The sequence below is a fragment of the Elephas maximus genome, chromosome 9 (assembly GCF_024166365.1).
Source record: "Elephas maximus indicus isolate mEleMax1 chromosome 9, mEleMax1 primary haplotype, whole genome shotgun sequence".
Taxonomy (NCBI): Eukaryota; Metazoa; Chordata; class Mammalia; order Proboscidea; family Elephantidae; genus Elephas; species Elephas maximus.
Window position 1 is genome coordinate 10,079,899 of NC_064827.1, and position 20,586 is coordinate 10,100,484.

The window sequence follows — 20,586 nt, forward strand, 5'->3', positions numbered from 1 at the left end:
CATTGTTGGTCTGATTTAAAAGTCTCAATTATAAAACTTGAGTGAAAGATGCCTTGTAGAATTACGAGAGTGGGAGGGAATGCAAGCAGCCATTACTCAACTCCTCTGCCCCCTAAGTGGGACCCAAAGCCATTATCACAGCCAGCAAGAATATAAAAGCCTGTCCCCAGAGATTACAGAGAAATGCGGTAACAGCAAGGAGATAATGGAAGAATAAAAGAGCTAACTATATCAGTCTTTGACCGCTTGGTTCTGGATGACAAAGATGTTCATCAAAGGCAAGGTGGCTTTCATTAAACATGGTGCTCCAGAGAAAAGTAGTTATACAAATTACCAGAGGTATTTTTCCATGGAGCATTAAAGCATATGGGTTAGAGTTTTGGGTTGATTCCTCTGACATGCTAACACGAAGGCCTTTTCTGAAATCTTCAGATCTTATTTCACTTGGAAAAAAAAAAAATAGGTTGGATAGGTTGAATTGAAACTAGATAAGACTTAAAGTGTAAGTCTTATGATTTTCCAAATCTTTAATTCCATGGCTATATAAATCTATAGTGCCCTTGATGTAAAATCTACTCTGAATCATTGAATTAGAAGACACTTCAGTAACACTGAGTTGCGTCTTTATTTTTTTTCCTCCGTATATGATGTCTTATTAATCGGCCTAAATTAATTTGCCAACTGGGCGGGAACAACTGAGCCGTATTCTTTAATACTATTTCATAAACAGCAGAAATAGTAGCTAATATTTATTAAGTTATTACCATAAGCCAGGAAATACTCTAAACACTTCATACATGTTAATTTATTTTTTGGATATAACAAAACTCATGAGTTGGTTTTATTCTCATTCCTATTTTCCTGATGAGAAAACTGAGGCACAAAAAAATAATCTGCCTTAGATCACACAGCTAGTAAGCAGTGGAATCAGGGTCTGAATCCATTTACTCCGGTTCCCTGGGTGGTGCAAAGGGTTAAACATTGGACTATTAGCCTCAAGGTTGGCAGTTCGGATCCATCCAGAGGCAGCTCAGGAGACAGGCCTGGCAATCTCCCTCTGGAAGGTCACAGCCTTGAAAACCCTATGGAGAGGCTCTACTCTGCACACATGGGGTCAACATGAGTCACAATCTACTCGATGGCAACTAACAACAGCTTCTGCTCCAGGAAAATCACCATGCTATAAAATAGCATAATAAACCATGGCAAAGGCATAGATTTTACACTTAACGAGCCATTACTTAATGCCAGGCACTAGCCTAGACTTCTATCCATTGTTTTTGAGGTACAATTATAATCTGTCTTTTTTGACGTCACTACCACTCCAATCAAGATACAGTTCCAGCACTCCCCCAAACTCCCCACCCCCAGGCTCTGTCTCTATATAGCTCTGCCCTTTCCAGAATGTCATATACATGGAATCACACAATACGTGGTCTTCTGCGTCTGGCTTCTTTTTCCATTCAGCATAATGCTATTCATTCACAACGAGAGTCATCCATGTTGTTGTGCGTATCGGTAGCTGGTTCCATTTTATTGCTGAGTGGTGTTCCATTGTATGGATGGACCACAGTTTGTTTATCCATTCCCCGAGTACTCTGGGCTGTTTCTGGTTTGGGAAACCTTTGCATACGGGTTATTATGTGAACATTGATCGACATACCTTGCCTGTTATTTCACTCAGGTAAATAACTAGGAGTGGGATTTCTGGGCAGTATGCTTAAGGACTCGATGGCACTGGGTTTGTTTGTTTTTTTTTTTTATGCTTAAAGAGCCCTGGTGGAACAATGATTAAGCACTTGGTTGCTAACTGAAAAGTTGGCAGTTCAAACCTATCCAGTGGCTCCATGGGAGAATAGACCTGGCAATCTGCTCCTGTAAAGGTTACAGGCTAGAAAACCCTATGGGGCAGTTTTACTCTGTCACATGGGGTCGCTATGAGTCAGAATTGACTTGACAGCAATGGACAACAACACGGTAAGTGCTATTTAACTTTATGAGAAATAATCAATTTTTTTTTTTTTCTAAAGCAGCATTACAATTTTGTATTCCCAACAGAATGGATGAGAGTTCCAGTTGCTCCATTACCTTGTCAGCACTTGGTATTGTCAGTTTTTTTTTTTTTTTAATTCTATTGTGGTAAAATATATGTAAGATAAGATGTGCTGTTTCAAGCACTTCGAAGTGTACAATTTGGTGACATTAATTACATTCACAGTGTCGTGCAACGTTCACCGCTATCCATTTCCAAACCTTCTTCATCACCACAAACAGAAACTCTGAACCCATTAAGTAATAACTCCCTATTCTTTCCTCTCCTCAGCCCCTGGTAACCTCTCATCTGCTTATGTCTATATGAATTTGCCCATTACAGATATTTCATATAAATAGGCTCATATAATATCTGTCCTTTTGTGTCTGACTTATTTCACTTAGCTTAATGTTTTTAAAGTTACCCATGTCATAGCATGTATCGGGACTTCATTTCTCTTTATGGATGAGTAATATTCCATTGTAAAGATGGACCACATCTTGTTTATTCATCCGTCGATGGACACTTGGATTGTTTCCACTTTTCGGCTACTGTGAATACTGCTGCAGTGAACGTCAGTGTAAAGGATGTGTCTGAGTCCCTGCTTTCAATTCTTTTGAGTATATACCTAATAGGGGAATTGCTGGGTCATATGATAATTCTACATTTAACTTTCTGAGGAACTGTGACAGTGGCTGAACCATTTTGCATTCCTATCAGCACTATAGGGGTTACAGTTTCTCCTCAAAAATGCTTGTTTTTTTCCCTTGATTGATTGATTATAGCCATCCTAGCAGGTGTGAAATGGTAGCTCATTGTAGTTTTGATTTGCATTTCCCTAATAACTATTGAGTGAGATTGCAAGATCGTATGGTATTTCTATGTCTAGTTTTTTAAGGAGGCGCCATATTGTTTTCCGTAGTGGTTGCACCATTTTACATTCCTGCCAGTAGTGCATAAGAGTTCCAATCTCCCACCGTTTTAACTCAGTACCGAAGTCACTCTTGAGGTTCACCTTTCAGCCGAAGGTTAGACAGGCTCATAAAACAAAATGTGACTAAAGGGCCATACCAGACCAGGGGCAAGAACAAGAAGGCAGGAGAGGATAGGAAAGCTGGTAATGGGGAACCCAAGGTCGAGAAGACAAGAATGTTGACATGTCATGGGGTTGGCAACCAATGTCACAAAACAATATGTGCATTAATTGTTTAATGAGAAACTAATTTGCTTTGTAAACCTTCATCTAAAGCACAATAAAAAAAAAATACAACCCTAAAAAAAAAAAGTCCAATCTAACAAAGAAAATGCGAATCAATACTGAAAGTCACCCTTTTTCACAAAAAGGAAATTGGCAATTTTATTAAGATTCCTGAGGACTCAAGCAGATATAGTTAATAACCTCTCTGATACGTTATTGCCAAATCCCTAAATCTGTGCAAACCCTCGGATACAGACATTTCTCTTATAGGAATTTATTGCAAAGGGAAAAGTTGCAGATGTGCACATAGTATCCTTGTAGCTAAAAGGATGTTGCAGTATTTGGATATAACACTGAAATGATGAAAAACAGGTAACCGCCTAAATATTAAAAATGGTTAAATACATTTTGGTACAAATACAGTATGCAACCATTTAAAATATGTACTGTATTTTACATGAATAACACGCATGTTATACTTTTTTGCTGACTGAACAACCCCCTTGCGTGTTATTTTCCTAGGCATGTTATGCGTGTTATATTCATGGGTGCGTTCTTTACATGGGCGCCTTATTTGTGAAAATAGGTAATAACAAAGAGAGAAAATCATCACTTATGTGAAGACTGAAAAAGCGTGCAACAAAATAGTATTACAACCTGATTTACAAATACATATACAAAGAAACACAGCTTAAAGCCTATGTACAAAATGTTGGTGGTGGTCATCTATCTGAGGAAACTGAGTGAATTTTGTCTTCTTCTTTTGTTTCCTATAATCTCTAAAATTTCTACAATGGGTATTCTAAAAAAAGAGTCCTCTTTCCTTCCTTCCTTCCTACCTTTTCTTTCTTTCTTTTGTGTGCAAGACTGAGAAGGAAGAATATTCCAATGGACTTGCATTGCCATGGGGAATGGAGAAGTACAGTGTCCCAAACAGAAAATAAATGTGAAAACCAAATGTAGTAAAACAGACCTTTCTATTTATTGTTCCTTCTCAGATTTTTTTAGAACCTTAGTAGCCAGAAAGTACCTCTAGCTACAACAGCTAAAAGCTTGAGAACAACTTGTTCTAGAATCTTTTATTTATAAGCAGCAAAGCAGAATCTTATGTGACTGCCTGGTTGATTCAGTTCTCCATTCTCATGAAAACAGATGATGGATTACCATCTAACGTCCTCTTCTCTTAATTACTGTTTATAAGCTATGCTTTCTCTTTCTTGGCTACTGAAAACACTATACATAATGACGTTACTAAAAAAAAAAAAACTCAGCATAAATTCAATGACAATACTTGCAGGGGCTGGATAAGATCCAATCCCCAAAGTCTTTTGTATTAGCATCATTTATCCCATAGAACAGTAATTCTTACTAGAGTGTAGAGCTCCAATGAGATCAGAAATTCTGAAGGGTGGGGTTTCTTCAAACCATGCAGGTCTGGTCAAAGACTCCCTGAGGTTTCTCTAGTGAGGTGCGCTTGCCATTCTCTAGACACTCTCCACGCAACCCCCAGCACATACACACCTACAGACTGAGAATTTTATTGGCATACTGGTTAAGAGCTCGACTGCTAACCAAAAGGTCAGCAGTTCAAATCCACCAGCCGCTCCTTGGAAACCCTATGAAGTAGTTCTACTCTGTCCTGTAGGGTCGCTAGGGGTTGGAACCGACTTGACAGCACATAACAACAACAACAGATGTTTCTCTTGAGGAAATGCCATCCAGGTCAGTAGTGTGGAGGCAGGAAACAGATGAGAACAGTGTTCTAGAACATTCCACTAATCTAGGAGAGAAAGCCCCTTCTAACTGGAAGGGTAGCAAGTAATCTATTTCTTGGTCACAAATTTAAAGGTTACTTTTGAATTTGAGGCCAAGTTTCAATTCATTTATTTTTCCCCCCTTACGTAATGCATCAGAATAAAAACAAAACAAAAAGGCTCTACTCCTTTATGTTAAAACATGACTTACTTCCGGTTCACAATTAGCCATTCCCGAGTATAGGTCTGAACACAGTCTCTGACATGAGGATCCAGTTCAACCCTAATGAGATGGAAAATGAAATAACAACATGTTACTACTGAGCTAAAAAACACCAGTGAGTCAATTCCAACTTACAGTGACTCCATGTGAGTTAGATGCTCCTATACGATTTCCAGTGACTGATTTTTTTGAAGTAGATTGCCAGGCCTTTCTCCCGAGGCATCTCTGAGTGGACTCCAACCTATAACGTTTTGGTTAGCAGCCAAGGGCATTAACCATTCGCAAAACCCAGGGACTCCAAAATGCAAAACAATCCTTACCATGCCCAAGGATGGCAGCATGATTTCAAACCTGTATCAAACGAGAATGCAAAGGGTGTTCTTTTCCATTCACTTCAAGTCTCTGAAGTATTTCCAAGGCAACAAGAAATTTACTTTAATGAGACAAACATGTTGGCATTTTATGCTCTGTGGGTTTTCTTTATTATAGACAATCGTGTTAAATACAACCGTCCCTTGAGGCATTCTGACACAAGACATGTAGAACCTGCCATAATCCAATACAAGGCAAAGGAAGTGAGTATAAATACATATCTCCCACGGGGGCAATTTGGAAATATTTTTTGCTCGTGGGTAACCTTGTTAGGACATGCATATTCTACTTTTGGGAAGCCATGAAGAAGTCTAGCTGTCTTAGGCTTTGAGGAGTTGGCTGGCACTGGCTTCGGCTGGTGATTACTAAATCAGGTAGTTCGTGTCATACCTGTTCAGATGCGAGCATGCATGAGAGGTACTTTCACTGTTTCCGAGTCCAGAAATTGGAAGTAACTAATTTCCCCCGGTAGCAAAGCTTTTTACAGGAGCCTTTGTGGCATAGTGGTTAAACTCTGGGCTGCTAACCAAAGGTTGGTGGTTCGAACCCACCAGCGGCCCCACAGGAGAAAGACCTGGTGATCTGCTCCCATAAAGGTTACAGCCTAGGAAACCCTGTGGGGCAGTTCGACCTGATGGCCCACAACAACAGAAAAGCTTTTTACCGTTACTTGTAATTGTGTTGGTACTAGACTTAAATAGGTCTAAACGCTTGCTACAGGTCTTCATTTTCTCGTTTGTAAAATGGGGATAAGAGCAGAACCCGCCTGTGGGACTGCTAATAGCATTAGATAAGACGTTGTAGAGGTTAACGAGGTGGCCTCTGGGCCTGGACTGCCCAAAGCCCAGCTCCATCACCTACCAACTGGGGGACCTTACGTGAGCCACTCAGCCTTTCTGTGCCTCAGTTTCTCCATCTTAATGCAGTGATATTAATAGTAGACTGCCTACCTTAGAGAGTTGTGTTGAGGATTAAATAAATTAGTGTGTGAAGGGCTTAGGAGAGAGCCTGGCACATAAGAAAATCCATGTATGTGGTAGTGTACAGTCCCTGGGGGGTGCAGACAGTTAACGCACTCAGCTGCAACCCAAGAGGTTGGAGATTTGAGTCCATCTACAGCCCAACTCTAAAGAAAGCCCTGGCAATCTACTTCAGAAAAATCAGCCACTGAAAACCCGGTGGAGCAGAGTTCTACTCTGACACACGTGGGGTTGCTCAAAGTCGGAATCACTCAATGGAAAGTGGTAATATTGGCAGCTCACACGTACCATTTACTATGCGCTAGTGAACCCACCAGCTGCTCCTTGGAAACCCTATGGGGCAGTTCTACCCTGTTCTGTAGGGTTACTATGAGTCAGAACGACTCGATGGCAATGGATAAGCACTGATCTAGCCCTGCTGGTGCAGTGGTTAAGAGCTCAGCTGCTAACCAAAAGGTCAGCAGTTCAAATCCACCAGCCACTCCTTGGAAACCCTATGGGACAGTTCTACTCTGTCCTATAGGGTGGCTATGAGTCAGAATCAACTTGATGGCAATGGGTTTGGTTTTTTGGTTTAGGCGCTGATCTAATCATCTTATATGTATGAATTCAATTAATGCTCAATCAGCCTTCTTTGGTAGGCACTATTATTATTCTCATTTTGCAGAAGTACAAGATGCCCAAGGTCATACAGCTAGTAAGTGGTAGAGCAGGGCTTTGAACCCAGGGAGTTGGGCTCTGGAGTTCATGGTTTTAACCACTGCGCTATGGAAGCTGGACATAAGGTTCTGGCCCAGGTACAGGGTACTCAGTAGGAGTCCCCTGTTGCTTGCTCAGGTAATGAAACGGCACCTTCCTGTGCTTTAATTATACAACGGACTTCTTGGTAATGGTTACAGCAGCCAAGGTTGTTTTAAAGTCACCAGAGAGATAATGTGTTAGCTATAAATTCTGGTGGCAGGATAATATTAAACTCTAAAACCAAGGCTAAAGAAAAAAAGTACCTCCTCTTTCAAATTTCAAAAAATATCCCCCTACATCTAAATTTATTGTATTTTTTAAAGGATTTTCCCAAGATTCTGATCTCCTTTGAAGACAGCTAACCACACATTTGTATGCAAAGAAATAAAAATTAAATGATTCCCTACTGTGGGTGAAAATAATAGACTTTATCTGTGCTGACATCGCAGAAGCCTTGGTGGCACAGTGGTTAAGCTCTCAGCTGCTAACCAAAAGGTGGGCGGTTCGAACCCAGCAGTCGCTCCATGAGAGAAAGATGCAGCAGTCTGCTTCCGTAAAGATTTCTGTCTTGGAAACCCCATGGGGAAGTTCTGCTCTGTCCTACAGGGTTGCCATGAGTCAGAACTGACTCCATGATCATGGGTTTGGTTCTTGGTATACTAAAGTCATGCCTGAATAAATGGGCCAACAACAGAGAAAAACGGTTCCCAAGGATGACCATGGTTTTTTTTTTTGGCGGGGGGGAAGTATTTGCAAACTGTTAGAACTGAGCATAAAAGGTCAGCACCTTCATCATGAAAAGTTCCCTACTGGTGAATGACAGCTGTCTGAATGAGCAAGGAAAAGGCCATCCTAAGACCAAATCACTGTCATCCAACCTTAAAGTATGAAGAAGCAAATCCAAAGTAGAAGTAGACTATCTCAGAGCAATAAGGGTAGGGCTGTGTTTCACGATCTCCTTTCTGGGACTTTTTGGGGAAGACAAGAAGAATGAAAATGTCCAAGAGGATGTAAGTCTTAATTTTGTTTATAAAATGAATGCAAATAGAAGTTCGCCCTAACTAAACCGAAACCAAACCCGTTGCTGTCAAGCCGATTCTGACTCATTGCAACACTACAGGACAGAGCAGAACTGCCCCATAGGGTTTCCAAGGCTGTAATCTTTATGGAAGCAGTCTGTCACATCTTTCCCCCCAAGAGGGGCTGGTGGGTTCAAACTGTCGACCTTTCAGTTAGCAGCTGAGTGCTTAACCACTGCACTACCAGGACTCCTTAAAAGTTCACCCTACCAAAAAACAAAACCAAATCCATTGCTGTCAAGTCAATTCTGACTAATAGTGACCCTACAGAACAGAGTAGAACTGCCCCATAGGGTTTCTAAGCAGCGGCTGGTGGATTCGAATTGTCAACCTTTTGGTTAGCAGCTGAGCTCTTAACCAGTAGACCTCCAGAAAGACATTGAGTTTTACCCTATGGAAGCAACAGAATTTTGTTTAGATATAATTCCCTTGCTTGGTCCCAACAGCTGGTGCCCACACCTGTGAACACCTGTGAACATCTGACAAAACTTTCCTCAAGAACCAGGACTTCGCCTTGTTCGTCTTTTAACTGAGTGCCCAGCTCACAGTGGATGCTCAATGTGTGTCCAACTTCTGTTTACAGCTTGATCCAGTCTCTTATTTGCAAACAATTAAAATGCTTCTGGATGTCGGCATTTCAATGATCATTATTAAAAACCTTGATACTATAACAAATGGAGAAACTGAGGTCTTGGGAGGTCAAGTGACTCGCCCAAAGTCAGGTGCTGGTGACGGGCCCAGGCAGCATGGCTCCATAGCCTACCCTCGAGAGCTGCATTTGCGATACTGGGGCCCTTTAACTGGCTTAGTCCCCATATGGCTTTCAAAGTCTCTGGTCAAACCAGTTTTAAAAACTACCTACATCTAGATAACAGGACCATATCCGCGTATCTCAATGGATCTGAGTAATTTTGTTTGGAGTCCCTGACTACTAACTGAAAGGTTGGCAGTTCAAACCCACCCAGGGGGACCTAGAAGACAGGTCTGGTGATCCGCTTCTGGAAGGTCACAGCCTTGAAAACCCTATGGAGCAGTTCTATTCTGCACACACGGGGTAACCAGGAGTCGGAATCAACTGGACGGCAACTAACAGCAACAATTTTGTTTACTTTTAAAAGCAGACCTGGTAGAATTGTCCCCTTCTATATGGGAAACCAGGGTTCGATTTCTGGCCAATATCACGTGCAGTCACCACCCATTTGTCAGTGGAGGCTTGGGTGTTGCTAGAATGTTGAACAAGTTTCAGTGGAGCTTCTAGACTAAGATGGACTAGGAAGAAAGGCCTGGCAATCTACCTCTGAAAATCACCCATGGTCTGATCCCCAACCGATCATGGGGATGGCACAGGACCAGGCAGCATTTTGTCCATTGTTGCATGGGGTCACCATAAGTCAGGGGCTGACTTGACTGCGGCTAATGACTCCTTTACTCATGACAACCATGACAGCCCCCATCCTGACCACATTTTAAGAAAACAACTCACCCTTCCTCCGGCAAAGAGGGCTGCAGGGTCCTGCATTCCTTCGGCGTGAACACCACATCTAGGTCGTCATCGGTGAAGTCCCCCAGCTCCTGGGTCAGCTCCAGATCCAGGCTGTTCAAGTGGGTCATCAGAAGTCCTTCAAAGTCCACGGGCTCTACTGGGTCGTAAAACTGAGGCTGGGCATGGGGAGAGAAGAGACAAAGGGGTCCCCACCTGAGCGGCTGGAAGGGCCAGCTCTCAGGCAAGAGTAGAGGGTCGCCTCACTCTCCCTTTCACTCAGGAAGGGGTTCCCTTGCTGCGAAGGCCAAGCTGCTCTGTGGCGAGCTGTCAAACCCGAGGCAGTGGAATGGAAGTGGAAAGAAAGGCAGCAAGCAGAGTCAAGTCCTAACAGGATGAGTAATTAAAATCGCACCCCAGGGCCAAATTTTTCTCTGCTTAATTGCATCTTGATGAGGAATCCTGGGGAGATCCAAAATGAGATCACAAGGCTTTGCAGAATTTTTACATTTTCTCCTGCAAAATTCCTCTGAGGCCGTGTTTGCCCACAGCGCAGAAGAGATGGAGGCAGTTTTCCAGAAACACGGGCAAACCACCGCGCCTCCTGGCTGAGTGTTAATGCGGTGTTGCCTTGGGCCTGAGGGATCCGGCACACTGGCTCCCTAAAGCACTTCATACGTAATCACAGCCCCCGCTGACTGACTCAGGGGTTGAGACTCTGTAAGGGGAGACTCCAATGCCGCTACCTGACTGCTGCTGGTCTGGAAGAAATTTCCACCAGGCTGCAGCTAAGTGAGGAGCCCTGGTGGCACAGTGGTTAAGAGCTCAGCTGTGAACCAAAAGGTGGGCAGTTCAAATCCACCGGCCGCTCCTTGGAAACCCTATGGGGCAGTTCTACTCTGTCCTGTAGGGTCGCTATGGCTCGGAATCGACTGGAAGGCAGTGAGTTTGGTAGCTAAGTGAGCAAACTGAGAGCAACCTGCTGAGTTTTCCTGTGGCTAAACTCACCGGCTCTAAAGGATCATTCTTTGCTCTTCAGTTGCACCCTTCTACTACAGAAGAGGGACAGGTTAAAAGAACGAATAAAAGTTGATGAAACTTTAAATTGGCATATGTCCTGTTTTGTATATTTGCACCACAGTAATAATAAAAAGTAGGTGGTAATTTTAAAAGAGGAGTTCCTGGGTAGTGCAAACGGTTAAGCAGTGGACTGCTAACCGAAAGGCTGGTGGTTCAAACCCCGCCAGAGGCGCCTCGGAAGACATGCCTGGTGATCAGCCTTGAAAACCCTATGGAGCAGTTCTGCTCCGCATACACGGGGTCACCGTGAGTCGGAATCAACGTGACAGCAACTCACAACAATTTTTAGTGATTTTATTTAGCTGGCAAGAAGTTGGCCATCCTTTGTCAATACCCAATTAAACAAAATACTTTTTCCTTGCCTTTCAAATTCAAAGACTTGGGAACCACTGCCTTAAGGAAACAAAAGAATCAAAATCAGACCCAGTAGATCTGTACAACATCAACAGCAGTAGTCATAGCAGCTCTGTATAAACTATTCCCTTATGGTAGACTATTTAGAGCCATCGGAGCCCCTGGGTGGTGCAAACGCTTAATGCATTTGGCTGCTAATCTAAAGGTCGGAGGTGTGAGTCCACTCGGGGGTGCCTTGGAAGAAAGGCCTGGCGATCTTCTCCTGAAAATGAAAACTATACGCAGCACACTTCTGCCCTGAGGCACACAAGCTTGCTGTGAATCAGAGCTGACTTGATGGCAACTGGTTTGGTTTGGTTTAACTTTATGGCAAGAAATTGAGCTAGATCATTATATACATTATCTCAGTTAATCCTCACCAGAATTCCATGCAGCACGCATTATTATTATCCCCATTTCCAGACGGGGAAATCGAGAGCCAGAGACTTGAGTAGTTTGCCCATGGTTACAGAGCTAAAGCAGCCCGTCCGGAGGTAAAACCCAGGCAGGCTCACGTTCTTAACCAGGGGAGTGTTAACTGTTCTCTCCTGAGAGCTCTTCAGGTCTTTGCTGAGGATCTATCAAATGCCAGTCACGGGGTCGGGGTGAGGGCTACAGAGGAGAGCAGGTAGCCACTCTCATCAAGCATGCACTCCAGTCAGCCATGAGACAGGGAAGTTTGCCACATTCTCACATAGAGATAATGCCACCTTCAGGGGAGGGAGGGCTATGATAAAGAGCATACTATCACCACTAGGCACCAACTGAGTGGCCATGCGCCAAGAGCAATATATACACTTGATCACAAGGTCATAACCTTTCCCAGTCTGAATACATAGATCCTAGGACCTAACAGAATACAAATACAAATGTTAATGATAGAATTGAGTATGGTTCTAGCATTGCACACAGTAGGCATTTAATAATGTGCTACCCCTTGTACACAGTGCCCTGGTGGCGAAGCTGTTAAGGGCTTGGCCACTAACCAAAAGGTCAGCAGTTAGAATCCACCAGCCGCTCCTTGGAAACCCTTTGCGGCAGTCCTACAGGGTCGCTATGAGTCAAAATTCACTCGACAACAATGGGTTTGGTGTTTTGGTCCCTTCTACACGGAGCCCTGGTGGCACGGTGGTTAAGCACTCAGCTGCTAACCGTCGAAAAGTCAACGGTTTGAAACCACCAGCTACCGGGAGAAAGATGTGGCAGTCTGCTTCCGTAAAGATGATAGCTGTGGAAACCCTATGGCGCAGCTCTGCTCTATCCTGTAGAGTCAGTATGAGTCAGAATTGACTTGAGGGCAAGGGGTTTTACCTATAGAGGAGTCCTGGAGGTACAATAGTTATCGGCTAGGCTGATAACTGAAATGTTGGCTGTTAAAACTCACCCAGCAACTCCATGGGAGAAAGACCTGGTCATCTGCTCCTGTTCAGATTATAACAAAGAAAACCCTGGGGCAGTTCTACCCTGTCACGTGGGGTCATTATGAGTCAGAATTGGCTGGATGACACCTAACAACAACAACAACCGCTTCCATAGGAGTCCTGGGTGGTGCAAATAGTTAAATGCTCAACTACTAGCTGAAAGGTTGACAGTTCAGACTTACCCAGAGGCACCTCAGAAGACGGGCCTGGTGATCTGCTTCCAAAAGGTCACAGCCTTGAAAACCCTGTGGAGCAGTTCTATTCCGCACAACAACAACAACCCAACAGGCTGTCTATTCCAAATGTGATATAAATGTCTTGTGACTAGCAAGTGGATAAAGACTCCAATTCTTGTTAACGAGGCCTCCAAGCAGCTGTTCCTCTTGGCAAATTCAAATGATAGCTAGGAACCAAAAAACAAAAACAAACAATTCTGTTCTCTAAACTATCTAAAGCCTTAATCTCAAGAGCAGGTTTCCTAAGACCACTGGTGTTGCACCTAAACATGTTTACCCTCCTGGAGGGTGGTCCTTGTGTCTACTTGTCTACTGGGCTGCTCATGACAGACAAGCCTCCATGTTGACAAGTTCCATGGCCATTGCTCAGTCCTCTTTATCTACATCATTTGACACAGTTGATCACTCCCTCCTTGTTTTCTTTTGTTTTTTGTCCATTGAGGTGTTTCATTTGTATGTATTACATCCCTAGAAAAAAAATCCCAGGATTTTCCCCCCTGTGTGTTTTCGTCTTGCTTCCCCACGGTCCATGATACCAGCTGATGTAGTCAATACAAGGAAAACAAACTGATGGGATGGGAGCAGGTGATTCTGTTACTTCTCTAGGTCTTCAAGTTGCACGTCAAATCGGGGGCCCATCACTCCACACCTGTTCAACCTGCCTGTGAAGTTTGCAATTCTCCCAGCTCTGTGATCATCAGCAATTTCAAATTGACCATCATAAGCAGCTTCATCATCATAGTTAGAATCTCAACAATGACTCAGGAGCACAGTCTGTTAAGAACCTGTCATTTGCTTCTCTTCTCCCATCGCTGATGCTCTTAAGAGCCTTGGCCAGTACATTCATGTGCACCATAATGGCTGCAGGGAAAGATGGCGGAAAGAGGGTGGGAGACGCCATGCCCTCCTTCTTGAAACACTTTCCTTACACAGCGGTGACCAGTTGTCCAAGTGTGTACCAGCTTCCAGATTTAGCACCAAAAGTCTCCTGTACCAGGAAGCTCCCCAATCCTAGACAAATCAGGATGGTTGGCCACTCCACCTTTGGGATGCCCCCTTTTCTAGGCTCTCCTCCTACTATGCAGTGCTCCAGGGTTCAGTTTTAAAATGTCTTCTCTTCTCAGTCTACATTCACTCCCCAATGGTCCCACCCAGTCCCATGGCTTTAAAACACTATGTATTATTTTTTAATTATAATTTTATATCGATATCCTCAATATCTGCTGTGAACCCCAGGTTGACTTTTCCAAGTACACCTCGACATCACCTCTTGGTGATCTACTAGAACCTTCAAACTTAACAAATTTCAAACTCTTAATTTTCTTATTAATCTGCTCTTCCCATAATTCTAAGCCTTCACATCTCAGCAAATCACAATACCACTCCACTGGTGCCCAGGCCAAAAACTTTGCTGTCGACGTTGATTCTTCTCTTTCTCTTACACAGCACATTTAATCCACCAGGAAATCCTATCTGTGGTATTTCTGAAATATATCCAGAATCCAACTGCTTCCTACCTTCTCCACTGCCATCACCCTACTCCAAGCCACTGCCATCATTTTTCTGGGTTACTGTGATGTCCTCCTAACCACCAGCAACACCTGAGTCAATTCTCACCATAGTGGCCAGAGAGATCCTTATAAAAAGAGCTCTGTGGCCCAAGAAATAGAAAGGGCCACATGAACCAGTGACTACATCATCCTAAGACCAGAAGAACTAGATGGTGCCCAGCTACAATCGATGACTGCCCTGACAGGGAACACAACAGAGAACCCCCGAGGGAGCAGGAGAGCAGTGGGATGCAGACCCCAAATTCTCATAAGGCCAGACTTAATGGTCTGACTGAGACTAGAAGGACCCCGGTGGTCATGGCCCCCAGACCTTCTGTTGCCCCAGGACAGGAATCATTCCCGAAGCCAACTCTTCAGACATGGATTGGACTGGACAATGGGTTGGAGAGGGATGCTGGTGAGGAGTGAGCTTCTTGGATCAGGTGGACACTTGAGGCTATGTTGGCATCTCCTGCCTGGAGGGGAGATGAGAGGGTGGAGGGGGTTAGAAGTTGGTGAAAAGGACAGGAAAAGAGAGTGGAGGGAGAGAGTGGGCTGTCTTATTAAGGGGAGAGTAATTCGGAGTGTGTAGCAAGGTGTATATGGGTTTTTGTGTGAGAGATTGACTTGATTTGTAAACTTTCACTTAAAGCACAATAAAAATTATTAAAAAAAAAAAAAAAGAGCTCCGTGATCAATCCTTATTTAAAAAAAAAAAAAAAAATCAGGTTGTTTGGGGCCTGTAATCAATCCTTCCAGGGGCTTCCAATGTAAATCAGATTATGAGCCAAAGTTCTTCCATGGTCTCCGAGCCTATGACCCAACCTTGCTTTCTGTAGGATCGCATCTCCTGTGGCACACCCTGCTCAAGTCACACTCCGCTGTCTTGCTGCTTCTGGAACTTACCACACAGGCTCTTGCCCTGGGGGCTTTGCACTTGCTGTTTCTTCTCACCAGAATGCTCTTCCTTCAGGTAGGTATCTCTCAAGTTCATACAGTGTCCCTGTGTCTCCTTTTCAGATAGAGGCCTTCAGAGACCACCCAATCTAAACCAGCATCTCCTCCTGTCGCTCCCCATCCCCTTTTCCTGTTTTATTCTTCAGAGCACTGACCACCCCATGACACAGTCTGCATTTACTGGTTTGTCTCTGTCTGCCTCCCCTTTTAGGAGGTCATGAAAGCAGGCCCTTTGTTGAATCCAAAGGGCTCCGAGCTGTATCCCCAGCACCAAGTGTAGTTCCTGCACAGAGCGAGACTCAGTAAGTATGCTTTGAATGAATGAACCATTAGGACGATTCTCTTGGCTCTCTCCTATCTTTAAATAAACGGAGCTGAAGGTGGTAAGGTTCTTCTGGCTTCACGGACTTCAAAGTGCTCCATGGCCCAGATTAAACCATGCTTTCCTGCCTCCTCCAACTGCAATCCCCCACTGCTGCCATAAAGAGGAAGAGGCTGACAGGCCATATGGGCATCAGTCCATTTTTACTAAAGGCTGCTCTGCTTGGCTGGCTTTGCAAGACAACGATGACACTTCTGCTCCACCTGCGGGGTGCCTGCCACCCCTGCATTTAACTTCTGTTGTGAATTACCACGGAAACTAAATTGAGATCTTCACGTTCCATCAATAGAGCTCCGACGGTGCAAAAGTTAAGCACTAGGTTGCTGACTGAAAGGTCTGTGGTTCGAATCCACCAGCACCTCCACGGGAGAAAGACCTGGTGATCTGCTCCTGTAAAGATTACAGCCTAGGAAACCCTATGGAGCAGTTCTACTCTGTCACGTGGGGTCACCATGAGTTGGAATAGACTCAACAGCACCCACCAACAACATTTTCCATCATGTCGCCCCAAGTGAAATCAATGAAACCCAAAAACAGTCCAACTCCTTGAAAGATGAAGCACAAAAGAATAATGGACCCAAAAGACTCAGAGAGGACCACATTTACCAAGTGATGCACCATTGAAACCATTCTTAACCCTTGTTTACTGAACAGTAACCTAATGACACGACACAAAATGAACACCTTGCAAAGTACTTTTTTTTTTTACATAGATGTTACATATACAAATATGCCCTGTAGCTAGGGGCCATGGTCTTGGTGGACATATAGCTCAATTGGCATAACATAGTTTATAAAGAAAATGTTCTACATCCTACTTCGGTGAGTAGCATCTGGGGTCTTAAAAGCTTGTGAGTGGCCATCTAAGATACTCCACTGGTCCTACCCTGTCTGGAGCAAGGGACAGTGAAGAAAGCCAACAACGCAATGGAAAGGTTAGTCCAAATGACTAATGGACCACAAGTACTACAGCCTCCACCAGACTGAGTCCAGCGAAACTAGATGGTGCCTGGCTACCACCACTGACTGCTCTGACAGGGATCACAACAGAGGGTCCTGGACAGAGTTAGAGAAAAATGTAGAACAAAATTTTAACTCACAAAAAAAGACCAGATGAACTGGTCTGACAAAGACTGGACAAACCCCAAGAGTATGGCCCCTGGACACCCTTATAGCTCAGTACTGAAGTCACCCCTGAGATTCATATTTCAGCCAAAGATTAGATAAGCCCACAAAAAACAAAATGAGACTAAATGGACGTACCAGCTCAGGGGCAGGGATGAGAAGACGGGAAAGCTGGTAACGGGTAACCCAAGTTTGAGAGAGGTAGAGTGTTGACATGTCATGGGGTTGGCAACCAATGTCACAAAACAATATGTGTATTAATTGTTTAACGAGAAACTAATTTGATCTGCAAACCTTCATCTAAAGTACAATTGGAAAAAAAAAAAAATCAAATACACCCTGTAACCATGGTTTTTGGTTTGTATCCAGGATGTGGCTTTTTACCTTCTTCAGCCGGAGCTGTTACGGTCCAGCTGATGCATTCCATTTTACTTTGAAACTTTTCTATTCTCATTTTTTAAAACAGGATTTTTCCCTCTATTAATATGTCAGTTGAGGTTATTAACCATTTTACACAGTGGCTCACATCCTCCTTGCTCCTTTAGAGCAGAGAGTCCAACTCTCCTTTCCAAATTTCAATAATCAGAAAATAATTTTCGTAATTTAAAGTTTCATCTTAACCAAGACATCAAATAGAAGGAGCCCTAGTGGTCAAGAGTTAGCCTTTGGCTGTTAACCACAAGGTGGACAATTTGAACTCACCTAGTGGCTCCATGGAAGAAAGGCCTGGCAATCTGCTCCCATAAAGATTATAGCCTAGAAAACCCTAAGGGATTGCCATGAGCCAGAATTGACTCAACACCCAACAACAACAACAGGTGGCTGGCATCACAGGGTCTGGCCAGCCTACTTGGCCATGGCAATGTGGAATGTCCTAGACAATCGGTGATCCCACACACAGGGATATTAACTCCCAGAGCCACACTCTCTGTCCCTTGTTACCAAGGACCCTGGGCTGGATCGTCAAACAGACCTAGGGCAACACCCCATCATGCCTAGAGAAACAATTCGAAGTCGTGGGACTGCTTCTTATATAAAAATGCAAAATCTGAAGACATTTTATCTACTTTGAAAATATACATTCACGCAACCATCAGAGTTAATATTTACAAGTAGGGTTAAAAGACAAAAACCCAACAAACCAAAAAAAATTAGACTTCCTCGCTTCCTCTCCTTTGATGTATCAGGTTTCTGACAGCACCCAGATCTACCTGATTGCCTGTTCCCAACTCTAACAAAACAACAAGGGCCTGGTAGTCAATTGATCCTGCAAACGCCTGGGTTGTAAATAAGTTGACTCCAGTGAAATTCTTTTTTTGGTTGCTCACTTGTTCAGCACACAGGGCTGCTGAAATAGTGGTGATAGAAATAAAGGTAAGAGAAACGAAAGTCAAAATGCACTCTTTCTCATTTTGCCAGTCTCCAAAGAACACAAAGAATAGTCCCTGGCCTCTCACTTAAGTTTTCTAAAGCTGCTCCTCCGCCTTGCCAGAAATGAACCTTGCTCAAAGTTCCACTATTTTTCTACAAAAAAAAAAAAAAAATTTTTTTTAAGGCCAAGGGAAATCAGCATACTAAGTGGAGAAATTTTCATCTGGGAAGATTATCCCAGGAAGAAAATGGCTATTCCATTTTGGCCTTACAACATGACAGGCAGGTAAACACTGAAGTGATGGGATTTCCTGCACAGATCAACTACTTTAAAAATAAAAAAAAGGAATCAACTCCAGGCCTCTGGGCTTTCACATGCCCCCTGCTCTTTAGGCTGTTCACTGTTCACGAGAAGGGACAAAAGCAATAGATGACTGTGCCGATGCGGGAATAAAGAGCTGGGAAAAGAGATTCAGGAAATGAACCCAGGATAGGCAGGAGGAATATATTTTAAAAGATATTTATTTGCCAAGTGAGCCAGGAATAAATTATGGCAGGTAGGAATACATGATTCTTGGAGCGTTTAACACTTCTGCTACTTCTTTTTATATCTTCTTTTAGGAAACGGGTAGTTAAGCCACATGTCAATGTGACTACCTGGAAAATGAACTAATTCACAAAAATTCACTTTTATCCAAACCTACGGGGCAGGCTGCTTAGCTACCGAAAGAACACCTACAAATACTGAGCAATTTTTTGTCTGTAACTTTGAAGAAAAAAGGATTTCTCCCAAAAAAAAATTTTTTTTAAGCTGTAGCATAAAATAAAAGCTAGCACGTGGAGAAGGAAGGGGTCAAAGCCTCTGAGCTAAGCTTCCTTAAAGCCTTGTAACAGTGATGTTCAGTGATGTTTCCAGGACAGTCACCGAAGAAAGATGCACGTTTAATTTACAAAAAAGCAAAGCACCAAGACCTCCCTTTTGTTTAAAATATAAAAGCATATTCAGTCACTTTTTAACTATATTCTGTATATTTTAATGCAACTTGAGTCACAAGTTTAAAGAATAATAATAATAATCTTAGTTTTCAATTAAATATATACCCAAACAAAAATCCATTGCCGTTGAGTCAATTTCAACTCATAGCAACCGTATAGGATAGAGCAGAACTTCCCCATAGGGTTTCCAAGGCTGTAATCTTTACAGAAGCAGACTGCCACATCTTTCTCCCAAGAAGCAGCTCATGCATCCTTCTGCTGAGTAGCAGCTGGTAGGTTTGAACCCACCAACCTTTCGGTTAGCAGCTGAGCACTTTAACCACCGCACCACCAGGGCTCCTAATTAAATATTAGCACCAAATTCAGCCAAAAAAGCATACCTAATATATCTTTGTTTAAAGCTTATCTAATATATCCAAAAACACAAACATTATGCACTTGGAACACTTTTTATTATAATTTGCAATTATGCAACTGACCAAAAAAAGTGCAAATAAAAAGGACAGGCTAGCCAGCCTTCTAAGTCATAAATAGATTTTTGTTGCTGTTGAAGAAATGTTATCACAAGTTACTTCTTTGCAATAAAAGGTGCTATACCTTTTTCGGTCCTATCCATTTCATTTACGACCCAACACACAAATGATCCTACTGAAATATCATAAATCGCTCCAGTACACATACCTTTGAAAGAAACACAGTTACACGGCGTTTAAATTGGCACAGGCTGACAAAATGGCGGCCACAGGAAACAGTGGAAGGTTACAAAATCTCTAAGAGCAGAAGTGGTTCTGAAGTAGTAAGTGAGGGGGGAAAAAGAAAAAACAACTAACCTAGCCTCCTCAAGATAACTGCTAGAGCAAGAAAGAGCTGCAGTGCCGAGTGTGAGGAAGTGAACACCGAGGTGGTTGTAGCGCTCTCGCACAGGAAGCCAGTGCTCACTTCTGGTTTTACAAACCATCTCAGTTAAGTCAGATTTACCCCCACTTGGCACATATCTGGCGTTTAGTCCGCAAATAATATAACACATGTAAGCAACCTAATTCAACGATTGGTGTTAATATAAAAATGCAGGCAATCTTATCACCACCCATCTGTCAGTTTATCATTCTGTGGTGGCTTGCCTGTTGCTGTGATACTTGAAGCTATGCTACCAGTATTTCAAATACCAGCAGGTTGACCCATGGTGGACAGGTTTCAGCAGAGCTTCCAGACTAAG

The 20,586-nt window shown here is 43.2% G+C and overlaps 1 protein-coding gene and 1 pseudogene across 3 annotated transcripts in view; both read right to left on the bottom strand.

Annotated features, from left to right (window-relative positions):
- DOCK8 (dedicator of cytokinesis 8) overlaps window positions 1-20,586 on the bottom strand; it is a 214,857-nt gene that overhangs the window by 138,142 nt on the left and 56,129 nt on the right. For 2 of the 3 annotated variants that reach the window (XM_049896144.1, XM_049896142.1), the window contains exons 3-4: window positions 9,863-10,038; window positions 5,196-5,267 (exon numbers count right to left, since the gene is read on the bottom strand). In XM_049896144.1, the coding sequence (XP_049752101.1) occupies window positions 5,196-5,267; window positions 9,863-9,990 (200 nt within the window). In that variant the 5' untranslated portion in view covers window positions 9,991-10,038. Of the gene's footprint in view, window positions 1-5,195; window positions 5,268-9,862; window positions 10,039-20,051; window positions 20,325-20,586 lie in introns of those variants that run through there. The other variant, XM_049896143.1, reaches the window with a different exon arrangement.
- On the bottom strand, window positions 10,049-20,028 carry LOC126082960 (40S ribosomal protein S15a-like; annotated as a pseudogene).